This window comes from Macaca mulatta, chromosome 11 (assembly GCF_049350105.2).
Source record: "Macaca mulatta isolate MMU2019108-1 chromosome 11, T2T-MMU8v2.0, whole genome shotgun sequence".
NCBI classification, from domain to species: domain Eukaryota; kingdom Metazoa; phylum Chordata; class Mammalia; order Primates; family Cercopithecidae; genus Macaca; species Macaca mulatta.
The window spans coordinates 31839655-31866029 of NC_133416.1; the positions used below are offsets into that span (position 1 = coordinate 31839655).

Sequence of the window (26375 nt, forward strand, 5' to 3'; positions counted from 1 at the left end):
AAGTGAAAGGCTGACTTAAATCTATTAAAATGTACTCATTCTAATTCTAGTATTCCAATTTTATTTTGGCTTACCTGCAGGTACCAAAATTACACAATTTCAAAGATTTAAAGGGTCAAACTAATTTAACTTTCTTAGATATTATATGTGAAAAGTTACAATTAGAGAAATAAGTGACCTGTCCCATTTCACACACATAGGTAGTAGCAGCAGTAAAATCTGAGCCCATGTCACCTGCCAAAGTTCCGTGCTCTTTCCCTTCCACCAAATTGATAAATATTCATTAATGGAAGTACCTTAAACTGCTCTGGTATTGGGCTTACAGAATTACTGAATTCAAGGAAAGACACATGGAAATTTAACTTATAGTTAATTTTGTTCACTCTCTTAGATATGGCTACTTAGATCATGATTAAACACATTTCAAAAGGCAAAAGTACTACCCACAAGCACTAAGAAGCTCACGTAGATGGAAGTGTCTCTCTTTAATATTCCTCCCAATATTTGCATTGTTTAAATTGATAAATTATAAGCAGAAAGAGATTTTGAAGAAAATCAACAGTGGTACTGTTATTAAGGGAACCAAAATATGTACATCACACACATTTATCTATTAATTAGCACTATCTTCTTCTACATGTCTCTTGAGGTTCAATGTGAAAATCAATGGCAGTGCCCAATATATGTCCTTGTTTATGTCTCCTTCTATTTACAATGTGTGCCCCATTTGAGGGTAAGCACTGCATCTGATTCAACTTTGTATCCTAGGAAACCTACCACAATACTCAGCACATAATACATGCTAAATAAACGTTTGCTTAATTTACAGTGAAATTTTATAAAGTAGTTGTATCAAAGCAAGCCTTAATACATAGATTTTCATCTTTTTAGGGTATGCTTTCCAATTTTTAATCAAGTCTTTTGCAGGAAGTGGATGGACACAAATGTATTTAGGACCAAATTAAGTCATTTATTTGTCTTCTTATTAGATAAATTGTGCACATATTTGATGGCACATAAATTGATGGTACATATTTGAAATATCTATTTTACATAAAGAATTTAACAGAAGAAACCTTAACTTGGGAAAAAAGAGATATAGTCACTAGTCTGTAATGTAGAGCAATTAACCTTTCCTCTGGGCCTAATTTTTTCACGTAACAGTTATACTTAAGACCCCTTTCCAGTTGGACAATGGTGTGATGTATCCAGTCAAGTGTTTTATTTTAAATCATTCATTTTTTTTCAGTACCAATGCATAGCCAATACATAATTTTTCAGGCAATCACAAACATTCCACGATACAGGGAACCTGTCCAATTTGTCTATTTTTGCCAGTGCCTATCATATGGTCTAGTCCATAGTAAATATTCAACAAACAAATGAATTTTTTTTTTTTTTTTTTTTTTTTTTTGGTGAGATGGAGTCTTGCTCTGTTGCCCAGACTGGAGTGCAGTAGTACGGTCTTGGCTCACTGCAAGCTCCGCCTCCTGGGTTCAAGCGATTTTCCTGACTCAACCTCCCGAGTAGCTGGGACTACAGGCACGTGCCCTCATGCCCAGCTAATTTTTTGTATTTTTAGTAGAGACAGGGTTTCACCATGTTGGCCAGGATGGTTTCAATCTCCTGACCTCGTGATCCACCTGCCTCGGCCTCCCAAAGTGCTGGGGTTACAGGCGTGAGCCACCGTGCCTAGCCACAAATGAATCTTTTTTATTAAAAAATTATTCAATGCCTACTGTGAGCCAGACATACTGAGTAAAACAGAGTATAAACAAATAAGATGCTAATAGTAGCTACAAAAGAAATACTCAGAGTGAATGGTAGAGAATAAAGGTAGGTATATGTGTGCTTACATGTACATGTATGTGTATGCAGTTTCAATAACATTTGAGCTGATACATAAAGGATGAGAAGGAGCCAGCTTTCCAAAAACCTGGAGGAACAACATTTTATGCAAAAGACACATCTGGGCTAAGGCTTTAAGGCAAGACATGGCCAGTTGGAAGGTTAGAAGGCAATCAATGTGGCTGAGGACATACATTATTCTGTGAAGAGAGATCTGTGACTTTGTAGAGGAAAATAAGTTAGAAAAAATACCAATGACATTCTTCACAGAAATAGAAAAAATAATCATAAAATGTATGTGGAACCACAAAAGACTCAGAATAGCCAAGCCATCCTGAGCAAAAAGAACAGAATTGGAAAGATCACATTACCTGACTTCAAATTATACTACAAAGCTATAGTAACCAAAACAGCACAGTACTGTCATAAAAACAGACTCATAGAACAATGGAACAGAATAGAAAACCCAGAAAAAATCCATATATCTACATTGAAGTCATTTTTGACAAAGGTGCAAAAAAAAAAATACATTGGGGAAAGGACAGTCGCTTTGATAAATTGTGCTGGGAAAATTGGATGTCCTTATACAGAAGAATGAAAGTAGATCCTTATTTCTCACCATTTGCAAAAGTCAAATCAAAATGGATTAAAGACTCAAATCTAAGACCTCAAACTATGAAATTAATTTAAAAAACACTGAGGAAACTTTCCAGGACACTGGACTGAACAAAGATTTCTTTAGTAATACCCCACAAGCACAGGTAACCAAAGCAAAAATGGACAAATAAGATCACATCATGTTAAAAATCTTCTGCACTGCAAAGAAAATAAAGCCAAGACACAACTCACAGAATGGGAGAAAATTTCTGCGAAGTACCCATCTGACGAGAGATTAACAACCAGAATATTTAAGGAGCTCAAATAACTCTCTAGAAAAAATCTAATAATCTGATTTTAAAAATGGACAAAAGATCTGAATAGACATTTCTCAAAAGAAGACATACAAACGGCAAACAGGTATATGAAAAGGTGCTCAACATCACTGATCAGAGAAATGCAAATCAAAACTACAATGAGATATCATCTCACCCTAGTTAAAGTGGCTTTTATCCAAAAGACAGGCAATAACAAATACTTACAGGGATGTGGAGAAAAAGGGAACCCATGTACATTATTGATGAGAACGTCAATTAGTACAACCATTATACAGAATAGTATGGACATTCCTCAAAAAATATTAGAAATACCATTGATCTAGCAATCCCACTCCTAGGTATATACCCAAAAGAAAGGAAATCAAGATATTGAAAAGTTATCTGCACTCCCATGTCTACTGCAACACTATTCACAAGGGCCAAGATTTGGAAGCAGCCTAAGTGTCCATCAACAGATGAATGGATAAAGAAAATGTGGTGCATGTTCACTATGGAGTACTACTCAGCCATACAAAAGAATGAGATCCTACCATTTGCAACAACGTGAATGGAGCTGGAGGTCATTATGTGAAGTTAAATAAGCCAGGCACAGAAAGACAAACTTGGCCTGTTCTCATTTATTTGTAGGAGCTAAAAATCAAAACAATGTAACTCATGGGGATAGAGTATAGAAGGATGGTTACCAGAGGCTGGGAAGTGTAGTGACTGAGTCTAGGGGAAGTGGGAATAATTAATGGGTACAAATAGTATTTGATAGCACAACAGGGTAACTACAGTCAATAATAATTTAATTGTGCATTTAAAAATCACTAAAACAATGTGATTGGATTGTTTGTAACACAAATTATAAATGCTTGAAGTGATGGATACCCCATTTACCCAGATGTGATTATTCCTTGTATGCCTGTATCAAAATCTCATGTCCCCCATAAATACATACACCTACTATACAACCACAAAATTAAAAATTGAAAAAGAACTTAGAATAAAAAAATCTGAAATCCAGTTAGCAAAGAACAACAGGATACTACATTGCATACCTGAAAACCCCATGTCTCTGCATTCCAATATTGTTATTCCCACCTTCCTGGATGAGAAAGCACATTAGCAGGTCTATTACCTCTAAGTATACACATGAGAATAAAAATCAATTACCTGATAGAAGTATTAGAGACTATTTTGTCAAAGCAAGTTTCTAAAGTCACCCTTTTAGTAACTCAGTGTTCTTTGTAATAGAAAGCTAGTCATATATATTAGAACCTCAACTTCTAGTTTTCCTCCCATATATGGGCAGTACATTTGGTCATGCTGCAGCCAAAGTGACAGTTGTATATAACTGAAAACATAAGTGCCAACTGAGATCATGATACTTAGGTCACCCGTGACATGGACCTTTCTAAGACCCTCTCTAGTTCTTTTCTTTCCACACAAAATAAGCTCACCCTGTAATGTTAGGTGCTGTCAAATATGTAAAAGACAACATAATTACTTGTGATCTTCTTGTTGGAGAAAGAAAAGCCATCCCTGAAATCCTGCAATAGACTGAGGGGAAGAATGAACACACTAATTCAGAGTACTTTTGTGATTTTTATCAGATAACATTTATGTAGTCTAGCAGACAGCAGGAGTGCACTTTCCATCTTCCTCACATCTTCCAGCCCATGTCCTGGATCTGTGTCTGGGGTCCTCCCCACTCTCCACTCCACCCAGGAGGCAACCCTAAAGTATGGGAAGTGCTGAGGGATTAACAGCCCTTTCCCACAGCAGCACTCAAAGTGTGGCTCCAGGGAAGGTAGTACATAAATATCCCAGCTCCCTCGCCCCTCAGATGGATAAATCCATCACGTGTATTTAGCATCACTGCCCTGACTTTCCTGCAGGATTAAGCTTTAGGCCCTCACTATGGCAGACAGCTTAATAATGCATCCTATATTGGCTGCCTTCCCTTCCCTGTACCATCACCTCCCTTTCCTACCGGTGATATCTATGATTCCTAAAACAGACCGTTGCACCTGAATTCTTATCTCAGGGTCTGCTTCTGGGAAATGCAAATAAATATATGCAAAATTAAAACAGAATTTAAGCACCACCGCTTGATGCTATAAAAGGAAGGGGTTAATGACAATAAATTTATATTCAGTGTTAAAGGGGACTTCATTCCCTCTCTCACATTTTTACACGGAAGGACATCCACCTAGATTAATGCCCAGTTGTTTCTCCCTCATGGAGGTGAAATCTATTGCTGCATGTTTCTTCACTGAGTGCTGGGGAAAACTATCAAAGAGCTGCAGAAACAAGATTCATTCTTTCTTTCCTCTCTACGCCAGACCAGTAGGAGTGATAAGTCTGGAGAACTGGGGCTGCCCTATGGACCCAAACTTTCCCTTACGTGGGTAGCCTCAAATCCAAACCAGGGATTGGAGGTGGGCACATAGAGTGTTAGAAACTCTTCGGTTGTATGTATATCTAAAGCCACATTCTTCCATTGACTTTGTGAATGTTAAAGCTGGCATTCTACAATCTATTCATTCACATTCTGTCTTTTTCTTAGTTAATCATGAACTTGCCAATATCAAGCTTGTACAGTAGACATCTTTGTGATTGTTTTAATTTGTGGTGGAAAAATTAAGTGAGAGTACAGAGATTAATGATAATATAAACCAATGAAACTTTTAAGTCATATATAGGACACATAAGTTTAGAACCTTTGTTTTTCCTTTTCTGAAAGCTTTAAGTATACCTGAATACATCTTCCCTTGCTCAGGCCTGCTGAGAGGCTCTGCTATTTCCTACCTTCTCACCAGCTCCTCTATGAACCCACCGGCCTCTCTCGCTGTACAGCTGCTTCCAGTCACTCTCTGACATCTCAGCAAATTCGGATTAATTAACTTATTACTTCTGTTGCCCCACTGGTCTTCATGCAGGGATGTGTCACCACATGACAAGTTGGTGGCTTCAGCAGTGGTTTCTCCTGTCTATAGAAACTCTCCAGCAGATGGCAATTTTCCACCTTCCTGTATAAAACCAGAATCCTCTCACCTGACAGAAATCTTTCTCTCCAGATGCTGCAAAGCCAGCACAGATCATCTTCTCTGTGATCCCTCCTGGATGGGCCGAATAGTAAGTGTGTTCACAGACCTCTCTTTCTAACACATGCACTTGAATCTGCTGTAGGCGACTTGCTAAGCCACCATCTATTGAAGAAACATTCAGAGAGAGCTCGATGATGAAGTAAGAAGCAAGTGATATTAGAAATGTATTTAAGTTCAGACTTAGCTCTGTACCAACATAGCTGAAGTCATTCAGTTTGGCCTCAGCTGATGTAGAATACTGAAGTTAAAAAATACAAGTGTTTCATGTGACATGTCTTCATGTCCCAATTTGGCATTTTTGTAAAGAGAGGCCACTGGCAGGAGAATAAAACCAGAAACACTTTTTTCCTAGCTTATTTTCAATTTAAACATTAGTGTATCAAATATTTCTGCATAAGAATTCAGGAAGAAAAATTCAGCATGATATGAATTGGTGTCATATATGACTTATACAATTACAAATATATATGGTTATATATTTATATATATAAATATATAATTGCTTACAAATAATATGCTTATATGATTTCCAAATATAAACAAAAATCATAATCCTGTTTTTCATCTACTGTCATTGAAGCCTAATCGCACCTCCAATTAAAGAAAACACAAATAATTTATTTTCATATTTGATCCTTAGGCAGGCCTATGTTAACATGTATTTTGCATGACTCATCCTATCATTTTAGATTTATGACCAATTTTTTTAAGTTTAATATTTTATAGCCCTATACCTTTTGGGGCAATATTAATAGCATATACGTTACATTTATATAGTATCTTAATATTTATAAAGAGTTTTATTCCAACTTAATACAACAACATTTTTCATATGTGAGATCAGGTTAATCACACTGATCTCACATATGAAAAAGCCAGACCTCTGAAAATTTGATCTCACAGCTCTTATGGGACAGAACTAGAATCAAGCCTAAGTTCAACTCTGAATCTTGCATTCTTCTTAATATACTAAAACTCCTCTTCTTGGGGACCATCTCCCTTAGTGTCACTGACCATATCCCAGGAATCAAGATTCATTTCCTCTCCTAGCTGGAAAGAATGAATTCACCTTTTATAAAACTAACTACCTCTCAGTTGCCTGGTAGTCATGGAATTGGCAAAGGTCAAAGGTATTAGAGAGCAGGCACATTTATTCAAGGGCTTTGAAACTGGTAAGCCAAGAAATATTTACTGAATACCATGTAGGCTTCTAGCCTTGGGGAGAGAGTGCTCAATGACAGATCTGCCTCCAAGAGGTTCTCAGTCTAGTGGGTGAGATGTAGAAGATGACTGCATGAAATCATGCCAAATACATTAACGTGCAGTGAGAGGATAAAACCAGGTAGTGCGGAATGTGACTGGAAGCCTGTCCTGTGGCAGCAATGTGGGCCAAGAAAGGAAGTGATATTTTGGTTGAAAATGCAATAATGAGCAGGCAGATGTGACAAGATTGTAATAAGAGTGCTCCAAGTAGAAGGACACAAAATGAGGAACTTCAGAAAGCAGAGCAAGCTTGGTGTTTAAGCGAAAGGAGAAAGGCCATGGTATCTGAAGGTTAACCACAAGAAAAAAAGAGGGAAATTATGTGGAAGAGATAAGTGGAGAGGCCCAATCACACAAAGCTATCCAAGCTAGGCTAAGGAGTTCAGATTTGATTGTATGTGTAATGAGAAGCCATTAAGGAATGATTATAAGCTGAGCCACACCGATCTTAAATCCTCACTTTGATATTTATTAGTTATGGGATCTTAGCAAGTTACTTAAATCTTCGGGTTGCAACCTCCTTATTTGTAAAATGGGGATGGTAAAAGCTCCTCATGTGTTGGGTGTGAAGGTTTTTATGAAAGTGCAATTTGGCTTCAGGTAGCACAGTAAGCAGTGAATATCAACACTGTAAGCAGTCAAATATAAATTCCCTTCTCCTTCAAGCTCACAGATTCCAAATAAATGACATACAGAAAGGAAATATACAAAGAAAATGATCTTATGGTATAAGAAGCACAAAACAAATATCAACCCATTCCAATCTTTCACTGTGTTACTAAGCCTTTAAGAGTTCTATACCGTAGCCAGGGGTGAGCACATGACAGCCAGTGGATGAATTCTGTGCCACCCCCAAACATGGGCACAATCCATGAGATAAGAATGGTTTGTACATTTTTAGGTGGTTAAAAAAAATCCAAAGAACAGTATTTCATGACACATATACATTAAATGAAATATAAATTTTATAAATTAAGTTCTGTTGGAACCCATTCTGTTACATACTGCCAATGGCTGCTTTATGCTATAACGGTAGACTTGAATAGTTGTGATAGAGACCAGATGACCTGCAAAGCCTGAAAGGATTATTATCTGGCCCATTACAGTAAAGATTTGTTGACTGCTAATCTAGCCTATTTATAATCTAAGTTACCCTGAAGGAAAAGTTTTAAATAGCTAATTCTCTATTTACTTGCTGATCTATTACAGCTAAATAAAACATGGTGTCTATCTTTTAGAAAGAAGAGGGGCTGAAGCGGATGCTGCTTGATATCATTTACACGACCTATTTTCAGAAATAACAACTGGCATTAATGTTTAAGAAACAAAAAATGCTTACCTCCACTGATGCTTCCCCATCCGGTCACAGCACAGATCTCTGAGGAAAACGGAGGCTCTGTGCTGTGTGGGAGACATACCGGCCTCACTGCCGAGCTGTACTCCAGAGGAGAGCTTAGTTGTATTAGGGCAATGTCAGAGTCATAACTAAGTGTGTTAAAGTCTTCATGCGCCATTATGTGTTTGGCCCTTCTCACCTGTATCAGTGGCAAGTAAGCAAATTACAAGGTAAGAAAGTCAAAGAATCCAGCTACTTCCTTGTTGAAGGTCCAAAATAATCTTAAATCTCTGCACTTACATACCTAAGCAATGAAGAAGACTTTGTGTTAAATATAAAAGAGCAATCTTGGTTTATAATTTGCAGGAGGCTGTGAACCACCTTCTGGATAAAGGTGGTGCTGGAGAAACAAAGCTTTGAAAACCTGTGTCCTTGGGCCTAAATTTGCAATTCTGACCTACTTCGTGTAATTCTCAAGTGAAAATGTAATTTCAAATTACATTTTTAAATGTGGGTATAAATGATAAGTGTAAAAGGGCCCTAGGAGATTAATAACCAATTACATATTTTAGCTAAAGGTATTCCTTGGCATGTGACAACATTTACAGTACAGGCAGAATGACCTGTAAAAACATTTTTTCACCTGCTCTGTTGATTCCTTCAGGTTTCTGTCATGGTCCCCAGCAATAATGGTCCAGGAGAGTGGATTATTCTTCCTGGAGACAGAGGAACAGTGAAAGTTTGACATGAAAACACATTTGTAACAGTTCGTTCTCACACTGCTATAAAAGACTACCTGAGACTATAAAGTCTTTTGAAGACTTTCTGAAGAAAAGAGGTTTATGAAAGAAAAGAGGTTTAATTGACTTACAGTTCTGCATGGCTGGGGAGGCCTCAGGAAACTTAACAATCATGGCAGAAGGCAAAGGGGAGGCAAGCTCATCTTATCACGGCAAAGCAGGAGAGAGAGAGCAAAGGAAGCCACACACTTTTAAACCATCAGATCTTGTGAGAACTCACCATCAGGAGAACAGCATGAGGGAAACCGCCCTGCCATCATCTGGCCCTACTAACACGCACTGCTCAGTTCAGCGAGGCAACAGTCCCCTGTCCGATTGCCTCTGCGATCTCCCTCCCGGGGAAGCCATATCGTGCCTTCTGATCTATGTGAAGAGGAGCTCTTGATCATGTATCCTGCCCCTTTCTTTTGACCAGAAAGTGTCATTGGAAACCTTGCCAAATATTACCAAAGCCTTTTTTAGGTCGAGGAGGAAAAATGAAAATAATTAAAGCTTTATTTCACAGTGATGTTAAGAATATGTTTAAAAAATTACACCTGTGACAAGGTAGCTTTTGGTCTATATTTTACTGTTCAATATTGCCATATTATGGTCTCACTGGATCGTATCTCAGATTTCCATATTCTGTTAAATCAGAGTTATGAAACTAAAGTTCAAAGGAATTTATCAGTTTGAGAATTGGCAAAATTCAACTATTGCATTAGAAATCAGAATGCTGATTATTTTTAGGGGAATGATGACTGGAAGAGGCACAAGGGCGACTGCTGGGTACTAGTTAATGTAATATTTTGTTTCTCGATCTCGGTGTTGGTTATATGGGTGTTCATTGGGTGAAAAGTTCTGCATACTTCTGATATACCTCAAAATGATGTTAAGAAGTTTGAATCAATATCCATTAACTTACCATATCAAAATCTCCAGCTTAAAAAGTGTCTGAGGAAAGAGTCCCTCTACCGGAACCAATATACTGTCACTTCTACTTGGAGACTAATTCTTCCATTTTTTTTTTTTAAACACTGTTTCTTCAGGAAAAGTAAAGTTACTGAAATTATTTTCAATATACCTTATTCAAAGGTAGAGATTCTTAATGCATGTAGGCATCTTCTCCCCAGTCATAACCATGCTCATTTCAATTCCTTGCATAATGGGTTTGACTTGCTCATGTGTTTCAATATGCCTTTATTAAGGGAGCTAACTCAAGTGAAGTACTTGGCAAGTACCTGGTAGATGGTAATGACTCCATAATGATAGCCATTATCATTCTTATTATCTGCCATGCATGCTAATGAAAGGATTAAACTTTTTCAAAGTCACCCTCTAAATAAGTACTTAGTAGTGATGAAACTTCTTAAATCTACTCCATATCTTTATATAGAATAGAGTGTATACAATACAATGAAGTAATAAAAATGATGGTAGAGTTGATAATGTAGAGCACAGTTTCTTGTGATGTTTTGCATGTACAGGCATCAAATATCCTTCAGTTTAATGGAGAACACTGTAAAAAAAACACGCCAAAGCCACATACACTTTATGATACCACAAAGCTTGAGATTTTTCCAATAGTGGGAAAATAGCTGAAGGTATCAATTGATGGATTTCTTCACCTTTTCTTCCCCCATCTCCCATATAAAATTTCATTTCTTATAGTCTTAGGATCTTATCCCCAGCCCAACAATGGAGCAAGTGTCACTTACTGCTATGGAAGAAGAGAGAGCCACCTGACTTGATCACAGAAAGTAAGTCACTGAAGTTTCAGTAGCTGATTTAAATTTTAGACAAAAGATTCACATATGTAGTTGCAAAGTGAGCTTGGTCTCCAAAAGTAAGTTAAAAGTCCCAGTGAGCACAAAATCCTATGTGGAATTAACAAGATGAGAACACCAAATTTTCCTAAGTGTGGAACACCACCATCAGGAAATGCTCGGGCCTTGCACCAGACTTAAAGAATCAGAAGCTCTCCAGGTGATTCTGGAGTATGTTGAAGTTTGAGAATTAATACTAGGGTCAACCAGTGCCAGGGAAGCTAAAAGGCAGGGCACGTGTAGGACATAGGGTTTTTGTTACACCAGCATTATTAGTACACTCCTGGTGTAAAGATCCACAGACTTCAAGGATTAGATTTAAAAAGACATTTCACTGGTCAAATAACTTAGGCAACTGTGAACTATTAAAAAATATGGCACATAGACATTTACCATACCACTATAAATGTAAGATATAATGTTATGTGCAAAAAAAGTGATATATACAAATACTATAAAATATATACATGTATCTTTAAATATTAGTAGAAAATCAGACAATTGAAACATTCTTAACATTGATGACATCTAGAGAAAAAGAGTATGTTAGATAAATGGAGAGGGTAGTTTAAGCTCTAACTTGATAATCTTCTCTAACTGCCTTTTTCCCCAAAAACATTACTATTATAATACATATTTTTAAAGAAACTAAGAAGTCACAAATGAAATTAAATACAAATTCTTTTTGTGGCTAACAAGTGGCTCACAAACATTTACAGCTGTTGATTAAGTTCAATTGATTCATCACATGGAATATCTATCTTGGGAAGAATAGCTTTGTTACATTCTCTATCTTGCTGCAAGGCAACATGGCTCATCACATAAATTTCAGAATAGACCATGTAATTTGAAAAGGGAATCTACCAAAACTTTTTCTGTGTCTCTGTACTCAATACTAATATTTTGTTTTCTAATACATTAACAAATTAATCAGCTACTCTTGAAGCATCTTTTCCATGGTACATTCAATGCACATTGATAGAATTCTTAAAAAATAAATAGGTTTTTGTAAGGGAGAGAAGGCCTAGACAAAAGCAGGTGGTACTGAATTAGAGCTGAAAATATTGTATGAACCCATGTTTAGCTTGATAATAGATACAGATAGATATATTTATATACATGGGTTAGTATACATACCTGTATTTTCTAGCTCTGTCAGCTGAGAGGGCCTAGAACCAACAATGTGCTACTAGCAACTGGTATGCCCAGCATCAGATCATGATTTGTCATACCATTCTCCAATAAAATGAACCAGGGCCCCTTGGAGAAATGGCTGGTGCAGGAACTGAGAAGGAAATACACACGACAGACCTGAAGTATCTTGCAGTGTTACAAAATATGAGGGAGTATCAAAGAGACAGAAGCCAAAGGCTGGTCTCTACCCCTGAAAGAGCTCGCAATGGCCAAAGCTGGAATAATTTGAACGTGGGCTACCTTTACTGACTTGTTTCCCAAGAGTAAGTATGGAAAGGGGGACAAATGTAACTTTATGTTAGAGAAACCTGGTAAACACTACCTCAGCCAGATGGTCATGGTTAACATCAGTGATAAGTCATGTTGACTGTATGTACCCTTGATATATGATAAGAATAGTATGCTACTTCTGTGGTCTTCCTCCCCCAAATCTATAACCCTAGTAAAACCTTGACAAAAATGGGACGTTCTACAAAAATAACAGATGAGATCTCCTCAAAATGACCAAGGAAAGTCTTAGAAGTTTACAGCCAAGAACAGCCTGAGGAGACTTGACAACTAAACATAATGAGCTGTCCTGAAGCAGCAACTACAATGATCTTGAGACAGGAACAAGCTCAGCATATCTGAGCAACAGAAAAGCCCATGAGGCTGGCCTACTGGGAGCAAGCAGGGAACTGATCAAGAAGGGGTCAGGGAAGCGGGACATAGCGGGTAACGCCTGTAATCCCAGCACTTTGGGAGGCCAAGGTGGGAGGATTACTTGAGCCCAAGAGTTCAAGACCAGTCTGTACAACATAGCAAGACCCCGTGTCTACAAAAAAGCCCAAAACAACAACAACAGCAACAAAAACAAACAAACAAACAAAAATCGGGCATGTTGGCATGTGCCTGTAGTCCCAGCTGCTCAGAAGGCTGAGGTGGGAGGATCCCTTGAACCCAAGAGGTAAGACTAGAGTGAGCTATGATCACGCTACTACACTCCAGTCTGTGAGAGAGGGAGACCTGTTCTCAAAAAAAGATAGGGTCTGGGAGGCAGGGAGTGGTTCTTGACCCTCTGCGCATTAGAGTCATTTGGGAAACTTTTCAAAAATACCAATGCCCAGAACAAGGGATGCTTTAACTAGTCTGGATCGAAAACAAATTACAGTTCCACACAGTCACATGGCTTAATCTATACAAGGTATTATGGAGATGAAGTAAGACACAAGAATATAAACGGCAGTTCTGTTACATAAAGATCAAAACCAAGAAAAACCAAATGACATACTGTTTTAGGGGTACATATATATTGAAATCCCCCAAAAGCAAAGCTATGAATACAGGATTTAAGAAATTTAGCATAGCATTTTTTTCTCTTTTGATTTTTTTTTAAATTTTAAGTTCTGGGATATATGTGCAGAATCTGCAGGTTTGTTATATAGGTATACATGTGCCACGGTGGTTTGCTGCACTTATCAACCCATCATCTAGGTTTTAAGTCCCACATGCATTAGGTATTTGTCCTAATGCTCTCCTTCCCCTTGTCTCCCACCCCCTGTGTTTTTCCCCTCCCTGTGTCCATGTGTTCTCATTGTTCAACTCCCACTTATGAGTGAGAACAAGCGTTGTTTGGTTTTCTGTTCCTGCGTTAGTTTGCTAAGAATGATAGCTTCCAGCTTTATCCATGTCCCTGCAAAGGAGATGATCTATTCTTTTTCGTGGCTGAATAGTATTCCATGGTATGTGTGTGCCACATTTTATTTAACCATGCATCATTGATGGGAATTTGGGTTGGTTCCAAGTCTTTGCTATTGTGAATAGTGCTGCAATAAACATATGTGTGTATGTGTCTTTATAGTAGAATGATTTATAATCCTCTGTGTATATACCCAATAATGGGATTGCTGGGTCAAATGGTATTTCTGGTTCTAGATCCTTGAGGAATCGCCACACTGTCTTCCACAATGGTTGAACTAATTTACACTCCCACCAACAGTGTAAAAGCATTCCTATTTCTCCACATCCTCTCCAGCAACTGTTGTTTCCTGACTTTTTAATAATTGTTATTCTGATGGGTGTGAGATGGTATCTCATTGTGATTTTGATTTGCATTTCTCTAATGACCCATGTTATTGAGCTTTTTCTCATATATTTGTTGGCCACATAAATGTCTTTTAAGAATTGTCTGTTCATACCCTTTGCCCACTTTTTGATAGGGTTGTTAGTTTTTTTCCTTGTAAATTTAGCATAGTATTTCTTGAGAGGGATTCTAAGGGGTCTTGAAAGGTAAGTATAAAGATTCTTCCTAAACTGGATGCTGGCAATACAAATGTTCATTTAACATTAATATCTATTCTTTAAACTACAAATATATTATGTATATTATTTCATACAATGGAAGACTTCACAATTTAAGAACATTTAAAAATTAACCAAAATTTTAGTTCCCCAATAGTGCAATAATCAAAGTGGTAGGTTATTCTATTGTGCTTTCCACTGACATGATCCATATTTGCAAAGGAACAATCCTAAACCAATCCAGTGGAAGGTGGCTTGTGTGGTAAGGCATCTGGAATTACTAACAACCAACAGTGGAACCATGAGCACTTAGCTTAAAGATTAAGCTAAATGGGAATGTGAGAGGAGTCTTCAAATATAGAAAGAACTATCACGTGAAAGAAGAACCCAACTTAGTTTTGGAACTACAGTACATTTAGACCAATGGATTTCTGCAATTGGGAAGGAGACTTCAACTCTACATAATAAGAGATCTCTTTAAATGGGATGAGCAGTCAAGATTTGATCAACTTTTCCTTCAATGACATTGTTTAAATATAAGCTAGATGGCTATGCAGAAGAAACACTAAAAGAAGATTTTCGTTTTAGAATTAGTTTGGATGATCTTAGTAGTCAGCCTTGTGTCCTAGGCATTACTTATAAATGCATGTGCTAAATACATTGGTAAAATACCAGTTTTACTCACGATTGCACACAGTGGGCTGCGGTCAGAATCCACATTGGGTTGATGATGGCACCTCCACATTGGTAATCGCCTAGAAACCTCAGACCCACCTGCCATGGCCAACAGTGGGGGCAGGCTTCTTCCCCTCCTGCGATTCTTCTGGAAAGCCACTGGGGACTAAATGGAGGGATGCCACAGACATCTACAGTAAAGAAGATGAAATCAGTGACCCATAAGGTTGCAGTAATTTAGAACACATTTCTCCAATAGCTTGCCATAGTTAACAGTAGTGAGTCTCAAACATCAGATAGGCTTAATAATAATATTGACTCCCGAAACTCACCTCTGAAAAATCTGAATTTTTTTTTTTTTTTTTTTGAGACGGAGTCTTGCTCTGTCGCCCAGGCTGGAGTACAGTGGCCAGATCTCAGCTCACTGCAAGCTCCACCCCCCGGGTTTACACCATTCTCCTGCCTCAGCCTCCCGAGTAGCTGAGACTACAGGTGCCCGCCACCTCGTCCGGCTAGTTTTTTGTATGAAAAGTCTGATTTTAAGAAGCCTGCCCAGGTGACTATGCTAGGCAGCCAGAATTTTAGGGACTGGCCCCCAGAATTTTATTTATTCATTTAGCAAAATTTATTTAGTGCTTGCCGTTTGCTAGGCACTGTTCTAGACATTGGTGATATATTATTGGTGGAATAGAACAGATGATACAAATACTGGCCCTCATGGAACTTACATTCTAGTAGGAAAGTTTCAAGTTTGTTAGGAGAGTACATAAGGTTCTTCATTATATCTTCTTGTTTTAGTTCTCATTCTCACAGTATGAATCCATGTACTAATCGTCAAACATATCAAATTTGCTCAGGCATCTAAATGCTGTTCTCTTATCAGGAGTTGGTGAGACCCATAGCCCAAGTGCTAACCTCCAGGAAGCCTTCTCCAACCCTCCAGCAAGAGGCAGATATTTTCTTCTCTGATAGCTCCTTATGCAACTTTCTATTCCAGTCCGTCAACTTAAACATATTCAATACATGCGTGTGGAATAATGAAGGATCATAGTATTTACCCAGATGCCTTAGAGCATAAGAAAATTAAAAGATGCCAGTGTGAATTTAAAATAAAAAAACCTTTGTTTTCTCCCTTTGCCCCACACTGACTATAGAAGTCATTTTAGATATTAAGTTTGTAGAGGAATAGACGAGGACAAAACATTGCTTTATACCCTTTTCTTCCTAACCTAAAGCTTATTTGTTCTTCCCTCTACTTATAAGTCTAACTATAAATCCAAATAGGGCTCTGGACGTTTTATGAACCTAAATACAAGACTCATTCTTCTTCACTGTGGAGTTATAGCAAATATAAGATAAAGACTTTCAAAAGAGACATCTAGTTAATGAAGAAAAAAGATTAAACAATAATAACGTGTCATCAACTCACCATGCAGAATAGCTTTTATAGTAGATACAGGATTGTTTTGGGGAGGTAATGTTGGTTCAATTTTGTTTAAAGACTCTGTAGAAGAAAACAAAATTTTAATTGAAAGTAATTAGAGAAGTTGCACTAACTGACCCCACTTGCTTACCTTGGTAAATCATAAAACTACTCTACTGTAGATCTTACTAACACAACCATTCATACACTAGATGCCAGATCCCAGAAATGTGATTTCTTGTATATCTCTTAATATCCCTGTGGCATCTGGCTCTTTTAAGTACTTCTTCCTTCCTTGGTTTCTTGATGTTAATCTCAAGGTTTTCCTTATATATTGATGGCTGTCTGTTTCCAATATGTCTTTTTTTCAGGATCTCATTTTTTAGCCTGAAAATATATTGCCAAGGTAATTTTCATTACTCTGTTTTTATTCATCTACATGTAGATGACTTCCAAATTTCTCTCTTCAATCTAAATCTCTTTCCTGAATCCTAACCTAAGACTTTTAGATATCCCCACTTGGATTTCCCACAAGCTAATATCTACACGTCTTAAATTGAACCAAGTGATTTTAAGAGTCAATATAGTCTTGTTCTTACATTTCTCTATCATCTAGTGGCTTCTACCATTCACCTCACCATTCAAGCTAGGATCCTGAAAATCATATTTGTGACGGTTAATACTGAGTATCAACTTGATTGGATTGAGGGATACAACTTGATTGGATTGAGGGATACAAAGTATTAATCCTGGGTGTGTCTGTGTGGGTGTTGCCAAAAGAATTTAACATTTGAGTCAGTGGGCTGGGGAAGGCAGATCCACCTTTAATCTGGTGGGCACAATCTAATCAGCTTCCAGATAATATAAAGCAGGCAGAAAAACATGTAAAGAGAGATGGGCCTAGCCTCCCAGCCTACATCTTTCTTCCATGCTGGATGCTTCCAGCCCTAGAACATTGGACTACAAGTTTTTCAGTTTTGGGACTCAGACTGGCTCTCCTTACTCCTCAGTTGCAGATAGCCTACTGTGGGACCTTGTGATCATGTAACTTAATACTTACACACACACACACACACACACACACACACGATCATGTAACTTACATGTGATCATGTAAGTTAATATTTAATACACACACATATATATTAAATATTTACTTACATGATGTAATATTTAATACACACACACACACACACATATATATGTGTGTGTGTGTGTGTCTAAGAGAACGCTGACTAATACAATACTGGACTTGGCTTCCTTCATATATTCCATCCCTGCAAGGGTATATATAATAAAAAAATATAGAATAAATTATTTACAATGATTTTCTTAGTATTTTTCTTGCATATAAGTTCATTCATAATCTTCCAGATTACTCTGGAGTCAGAGAGACCAAGTTCTGACTCCATCTCTTGCCAGCTGTGCATCTTTGGGAACGTTACTTAACTTCTCAAAGCCTCAGTTCCCTCACTGGTGAGAGGAGAGCAATGCACATAGCTCCTATGTATGTAAGGAGGAATAAATGAGGTAATGCATGTGAAATGCTCAGTGAATACCTGCTACAGAGCAAATAATCAAATGTTAGCTAGCTATCCTATCACTCTGGCACTTATAATTTAATGCCTCATGTTCAACATGATCTCACTCCTGCCTTTCCTATTGTTCCCTCCAAAACTCAAAACATGTTGAGTTATTTGTAGTTTTCTTATCCATTCTCTTTTGTTAGGGTTTTTGCATATGATATTCTTTTTGTCTGAGTAGCGTGTACTTTATCTTCCAGAATGCCAGGATACCTATTAATTCTTCAAAACCCCCTAACTTGTTAAAACAGAGCCAGTCAATCTCATTTCTGAATTACCTTCTTTAATCCTAATTATCTTCTTTCTGTGTGTGGCATGTGGAATCTTTATGTTCCAGTGGATGCCATTTCTTGAGCATTACCTGAGGTGCTTCCTAAAGCACAGATTCCTGGGCCCCATCCCAGATCTACAGAATCTAGGTCTCTGGGGGTGGATCCAGAAATCTGCATTTTTGTTATGCTTACTGAGGGGATTGCTATCCTACATTTAGGTAAACACAGCTAAATAATCTTCCCTGTAACCATTTTCATAAGCAAAAGTCCACAAGTGTTTATACTCACCTGAGGGCAAAACGGTAAATCTAGCCTTGAAGCCTTGCAAACGATTTTTACCATCACTTTTAAAGTAAATCACCATCATGTTACTAGCACTGAATATTGAAGTGATGGTCAACATTCCACAAAGTTTAGCTGAAAAATTTTGGGAAAGTTTGATTTACAGTTATAATTTGAAAAAAAATCAGATTACCGAGTAAAATAATCATCCGATTTTCTAATCAACCACTTTAGTTTTCTCCAGCTTTTTTTTTTGCATTTGTATGCATACCCTTACATCTCATGTGAGAATTAAATGTTAGTTTCACAATAACAATGCACTGTAATTTCAATTACACAGAAAAAGCTCTAAAATAAGGACATTTGATTTCCAGTATGCACGGAAACTCAACTGGTTATTACTTTGTAGACAATAAGAAGAGGTGAGTTAAAAATAATAAGAAAAAAACCACCCAAGTTGGTATATTCCTTTTTCCAAACAGGACATAAGCATACTTTATAAGAGAGGTAACACTTGAAGTCACTTTCATGGAAACCTCACACTATACAAGCACTGTTCTGCAGAATCATGGCATTGTGCTCTCACTAACCTGCCCTTAATGTCTAAATAAATATTCCAAGCCAATCTATAATCCTGGCCTCTAACCCACACAAACATCTAGCTGAAGGACAGATACTAGGTCCTACAAAAGTGGTTAGGGGGCTGGACGTTAAATCTTCAAACTCAGTAAATTGTTAGGTCACAACTAAAAGTGTATTTAAAGTTTTAAAAGTCTTAAAATTAATTGTTATACCTACATAGAAATTATAGGTTTTGGTTACTTTTCTTGGACACAAATATCAAAATATTAGCAACAGAAGGAATACAGAAAAAAGGAAGCTTTAAAATTTACCTTAAATAACTGCCAAAAATGTACTCACTGTTAACCATTTTATCCTTTCTCTGGGGACTGCCTTTTCACTTTACATATAGTCTGAAACAATCTTTACATTTTGCACATTTCCATTAAAATGGAATGCAAATTAGTTGCTGGCTCATAGGTTTTTTTTTTTTTTTTTTTTTTTTTTTGAGACGGAGTCTTGCTCTGTAGCCCAGGCTGGAGTGCAGTGGCGCGATCTCGGCTCACTACAGGCTCCGCCTCCCGGGTTCACGCCATTCTCCTGCCTCAGCCTCCCGAGTATGGCTCATAGGTTTTAAAGCTAAAGTTGTAAGGCATTCTGAGTTTCCAGAGCAAGAAATTCATATTCCCACTCTACCTATGGTATCCAAGGAAGTCAGTCCATGTTGCAACTACTCTGATTAGTCTAACACTTTCATATTTGAAGGGTGAAGGCTACCTACCGAACTTGCGCTTTCCTTCAGAATCACCATAAATCACAACAGCATCATAAATACAGTTTGGACTAAGTTTGACAGTAAAGTCCTCAAATGTCAACTGTACAAATGAAACATAACCAGGGAAATGGTCAGAGAAGAGAGAAGCTTAAAGGGTTTACCTCTGCGTATTTAAAGGCTCTTTGTTATATCCTCATATGCTCTCACATAGAAGTGTAAATAATTGCAGTCTCTTTGAAGGGCAATTTGGCAATGACTACCATGTTTAAATGTGCAAACCCTTTGACCTAGCAAGTCTACTTCTGGGAATCATACATATCCACATGTGTCCAAAGACACTGGCAGATATTCATGGCATCACGGCTGGTATGACCAAAGACTGGAAACTCAATAAACATCTGTTAATAGGGAACTGGTTTAATGTGTTCTGAAATATCATACAATACTTTATGCAGTTATTAAAAAGAGTTCTGTGGGCTCATCTGGAAAGATCTTTGAGATATTTTTCAGTGAACAAGGCATTGCCAAGTAGCATAAGTACACACACACACACACACACACACACACACAAGTAAATGCTCAAAATAGGATACACACACACACACACACACATACACACACACACACACACACAAGTAAATGCTCAAGGACACTAGTAAGTTATCAGTGTTTGTCTCCAGGGGTAGAATGGGAATCTGATGAGGAGCCTTACTTTTCATTGTATATACTTTTAAACCACTGAACGTTTTCAAAACCACACACACAGATCTCTTTTCAGAGTTAAAAAAAAAAAAAAAAAAAAAAAAAAGCATATGGCTAAAAGAATCTCCTAGTCATAATAGCAATTTAACAATCCAGATGAATTAAGTTCTGCCTAACTAAGGTAACTGTATCCTTTATGAGGTAGAGTGATTCCTCAGTTGCCTACCTTTATAATGTGTTTCTCTGGAGCACGAATGAACTGCTGACACCTTATGTTACTGGGATACAAATCAGGATACTTGACAGAGTGATTTGTCCCTTCTACCAATATAGCCACACTTCCACAACCTGACCCTGTGGAAGCATTGGGGAAATTCAAAGTGAATGGCCAAAGGCATTTCCTCCTCCTCTTCCCCACCCACATCAAGGGAAAATGGCAGGGAATTAAATACCTGAAACACTCACCTGCGTCTGAGTTCTGTATGGCAGTAAAGGTAAGCTCAAGGCCACGGCCACTGTCTTCTGTATCAGAAACAAATGGAACCGTGGTCTCACTGGTCTCTGTCAGCAATGGTAAGGGCAATATATTTCCACAGATCTTACCTTAAAAGAAGTGAAGGAAAGTGAAATAACATGACTAAAGAGTGGTGGAAACGTATCCATGTTTGTTTTGTTTTCCATCATCTTCCATGAGATCTTCCATGAGTGTGGTCTAAACACACTAAACTATTTAATGGCCCTTTGATCATTCAACATTCCCTGCTTCAGTGACTTTGCTATTCCAGTTGCCTTCTCACCCCCCAGTCTGTCATGTTCAAATTCTCCTCATTCTTCAGGGCCTAACTCAAAATTCAGCTTCCCGAAAAACTCTACCAGACAACCACTCGAAATAAGAGCTATCTTTTTTGAATCAGCACAGCACATTCCCTGTTCTAATGGTATTTCCAACTTTGTGTTACATGTTTGATTACCTCAAACTACAACTTATTTGGGCAGAGAGTGCTTTTTCTCGAAAAATGTCCAGTACCTGGTATGGTATCCCACATATAGTTAATTTTTAACAAATGATTGGTTGAAAGAATAATTACTGTGTAAATAGCAGGCCTGAGCATGAAATAATTTAGACAATAAATATTATAACCCCTAGTACAGTACTTTGTCTATAGCTTCCTGTCACATATGTGTGAAGAGACATTTGTCCTAACCATTGACCTTATAGAGATCTAAAGATCCAGGTCTATACCAGCTCTAGAGAGCTTCTATCATAGTTAACACAGAGTATTTCAACAAAGTTAGATATATTGCTTATGTTTATATAGCTTATAAGAGGTACTCAATAAAAGAAATTGAATGACATGAAATGATCATTTGTGTTATGAGAAGGAAATTATATCAAACAATGTAAAGTTCAAAGTGTATGTGTAAACAGATACACCTCTAAAAGCTAATAGAAATTATCTCTAGGTGACAGGGTTATGAATGGTTCATATTTTTTTCCTTTGGCTCATCTGTATTTATCAAATTTGGTAAACATGTACCCACTTTTGTGATAAAAATAATAAAAAAAATTGCCTCAAAAGGAAGTTTTCTGACAACTGTGACAACAATTGCATTCAACACTGTTATTGAACTTGAGAGAGAAATGTGGGATCTGGTTCCTAATTTAGAAAAACACTGAAGAGAATAGTCAGTGTGCTGACCACTGTCTCCACTCTTCCTATCCTCCCCTTAACCCTTCTAGAAGGGAACAGTGTGCAAGATGAGATCATTGCCCTTGGTACAATAAAAGAAATTTTATTTTTTATTTTTATTGTTTTAAGTAAAGTGAAAGAAAGTTTATTAGGAAAGTAAAGGATTAAATAATGGCTACTCCATAGGCAGAGCAGCCAGAAATTTTATTTTATATCCTTTAGTATCTCTTTGGTCTTTCAGATACTCTAAAATGATAAATAAAAACAAATGTAACATACTTACTAATAAGCACCCCATTGCTTGATTGTAAAGATACATAGTCATGATCACATCCAACTTGCTTTTCCATGTCTAAACTTGTAAATTTTATCAGGATTATTTTATCCTTTGGTACCATTATTTTCCAAACATATAAGCTGGGATAGGAGAAGGTGAAGAAAATATAACAAATGGCAGAATCAGATTTGATAAATAAAATCTAACACCCGTGCTTTATCTCACAACTCAACAACAATACAATTTTATAGAATACTAGAAGATAAAAGGCAATGGAACATTGTGAGAAAAATTTGTGCTCAAATTAATAACATTTATCTGACAAATAGATGAGTATTAATTGGAGAATGACCAGAAAACAACCCTTAAATTTCATTTAGTTATAAAATGCTAGAATTTTGATCTATAAATTGAAGAAACCTAAGATTCATCTGAGTTATTCACCTAATTAAAATTCATACTATTCATCCAGAGGTTGAATTATGATTCTCATGAATTATGAATTGACCATGCAGTGTTTGCTAACCTTAAACAGCCACATATTCCGAAGTCATCCTAAGTCACAGTCCCTGAGTTAAAATGTCATCTCTCTAACTCCCAGTAAGGTCACCTGTGACTTTTCACTAACATTTTTAAAAGCATATCTAAACTTGAGAGAGTACGAAAATAATCCCTTACCTTTATTTTCATACATAAATTTATTATTCAAGAAAATAAATCCTAGTGGGCCATAAATCCTAGCTTCTTCCATGTCTCACTTTCACCTGAATGCAAAGCAATCTTACCTAGAATCTAACATGTTCGAATTAACTCTTTCCAAAATTCAGCAGTCTTTACCTTAGACCTGTTAACAGCCTCACTGCCCTTTACTAATAAGGACTTTAGAAATTAGTCAAGTCTTTTATGCCCAGGTTCCAAAAAGCAAACACTAATAATTTTTTTTTTCTTTTTTTCTTTTTTTTTTTTTTTACCAGACATCTCCTTAACTGGAATCCCTCCCTCCCTCCCTCCCTCCCTTCCTTCCTTCCTCCCTTCCTTCCAGTCTCACTCTATTACTCAGGCTGGAATGCAGTGGTGCAATATCAGCTCACTGCAACCTACACCTCCCAGGTTCAAGCGATTCTTCTGCCTCAGCCTCCCAAGTAGCTGAGACTACAAGCATGCACCACCATGCCCAGCAAATTTATGTATTTTTAGTAGAGACACGGCTTCACCATATTGGCCAGGCTGGTCCTGATCTCATGATCTGCCCACCTCGGCTTCCCAAAGTGTTGGGATTACAGGCCTGAGCCACTGTGCCCAGCCGGAAACTCTTTACTTTAGTGTTTTTCTATCCAAGTCCATCATCCTGAATATAGATGTAAAAATAAGCTGTCTAAAATATTATAAAGCTCACTTGCCAAGCACTTCAATGGAAAAAAGCACTCCAAATCCATCATCCTTTTTGAGATTCATTACATCTCTCTGAGGTAGGCAGGAGAGAAATTATCCCTCTGTTTCCAAATGGGAAACCTGGCATTGATAATAAAAGATTCATCACGTCTCTTGTATAAGTGGAACTGTTTAGGCTTTATGACTTCAAAGGCCGGTACTTTCTCAAATTGTTCCATCATCAAATTATTTTCGGCCTCAAAATCTCTAGCTCAAAGATGAAAAATAGGTTTCAAATCTATGCCAACTTTGATTTATTGTTAGTGATTGCTGTTTTAAAAGGATTTTGAGGTCTGGTCAAGCTAAGTGAGAGAGGGGTCCCCAAACAAACCATTGATTTATTAATTCAAATAATCTATAGAACATTAATTATGTGACAGGTACTGATCTAGGCTCTGAGAAATGCAATATCTCCCATGGGTATGAAAGGAAGGAGGGCAACCTGGGTGGTATCTGTCATTTCTGAGAATCTAGCTACCACCTACCAGAATACAGAGAGGCTTGGAGGGACTGTGTAACTCTCTCCTTTATATTATCTCTGTCTGCCTTATGATTTCCTAGTTAGCTCCAGTTGGAATTTACAAAACCCTTTTAGTATCTAAGGCTACTCAGCATGCTGAAGAAGTCACTAACTGTGCAAATTGGCCCTATACCTCATTTCTAAAACACAATTTCCTCACATTTTCACATTCTAAAATTAGAATGCATCTTACAAAGGAGTCTTACGATTTCTGTAGACCTGAATTGAAAGAGTTCTTCCGGGCAGTATCTGTATACACTTCTGTCAGTCACATTGCACACTATCAACTTCACAGCGCCAAATTTTTCTGCTTGACGTGCTTTGGCCTATACTTGAGGTGTGAATTTAGATGATAGATCTGCACGAGTATTAACCTGTGGTTCAAATTCTCGAAGAATTTTTTACCTCTCCCTACATCTAGTGCCAAGGTTGAGGCATGTAACTTTCCGTGTGGGTGGGTTTACACCTTGTTTAGCCTTACACTGAAGATAGTCTTTGGTGACTCAGCCTTATATGAACCTATCTTGGGAATTTTGTTTTCTCCTATTGAAGCTGTATTTTACAATGAATTTTTTGTCTTGATTTATTGAAATATAGTATAAATAGATGCTAAAACTAATTGGATTTTACTGCTATTGAAAGTCTTATTAATCTCTGGTTGACTCCTTACTTTAGTCCCTATAAACTATTTAATATCTTAGCTATTTTATCTCTACTTCATCTTCTAAAGTTGAAGCAATTAAAATCTCGTGTGATAACTAAGACATCCAGTGTAAATTCCTTCAACTTTCTTATAGATTACCTTCTTTGTTGCTTTCCCAGAAAAGGAATTATTCTGCCCTCTTCTCAATGCCAAACCTTCTTTATTTGTTGTGTTCTCTGAAAGCTTACTTCACATTTCTATGTGTTTCCTATGACTCTTAACTCTCACTCTCTGTCCGTAAGCACAGTTGAGTCTACTTTATCAAAACAAAACAAAAAAATGCCTCTCTTGACTCTACTGTCTAAAAGCCACCGCCCCAACGTTTCCATCTCAGACAACAGTTCTATTCTTCCAATAGCTCAGGTTAAAAACCCTTAGTTTACTCATATGGGGATCTCATTCTCCCTCAAAACCCAAATTGTCAACTCATCAGCAAATCCTACAGCCCTACCACTCTTCACCACCTCTACAAATGTAGTCAAAGCTAGATTTTTACCTGGATGATTGCATCATCTTTTACCTGCACTATTGCAGTAGTTGGTCTCCCAGCTTGTGGTCTTGCCTGCCTACAGTCTATTTGCAACCCAGTAATAAAAGTGGTCTTTTTGAAATGTGTCACATCATGATCTTCCTCTGTTCAAAATCCTCCAATGGCTCTCTATCTCCCTTACAGAAAAATTCAAAGTTCTCTTCATGCCCTGTAGGTCCGAAATAATTTGGCCACATTGCCCTTCTCCAGCCACTCAGCTCTGGTTCTCTGCTCTCTGTGCTGTTCCCCAAGTATATCAAATGTATTATTGTCTCACACCTACCATTCCTTCTGCCTGGAGTGTTCCTTTCCAAAATGATCATATAATTTCCGCCCTTGCTTTATCCAAGTCTTTTTTTCCAAGTGTCATCTTTATATTGTGGTCTTCTCTAACCACA

The 26375-nt window shown here is 37.4% G+C and overlaps 1 protein-coding gene across 1 annotated transcript in view; it reads right to left on the reverse strand.

Annotated features, from left to right (window-relative positions):
* OVCH1 (ovochymase 1) overlaps positions 1-26375 on the reverse strand; it is a 54459-nt gene that overhangs the window by 12689 nt on the left and 15395 nt on the right. Inside the window, exons 10-19 of the mRNA XM_028829375.2 lie at positions 22801-22934; positions 21292-21429; positions 21053-21180; positions 20131-20224; positions 18795-18923; positions 16658-16732; positions 15239-15419; positions 9118-9190; positions 8478-8673; positions 5823-5977 (exon numbers count right to left, since the gene is read on the reverse strand). Coding sequence (XP_028685208.2) covers positions 5823-5977; positions 8478-8673; positions 9118-9190; positions 15239-15419; positions 16658-16732; positions 18795-18923; positions 20131-20224; positions 21053-21180; positions 21292-21429; positions 22801-22934 — 1303 coding nt within the window. The remainder of the gene's footprint in view (positions 1-5822; positions 5978-8477; positions 8674-9117; positions 9191-15238; positions 15420-16657; positions 16733-18794; positions 18924-20130; positions 20225-21052; positions 21181-21291; positions 21430-22800; positions 22935-26375) is intronic.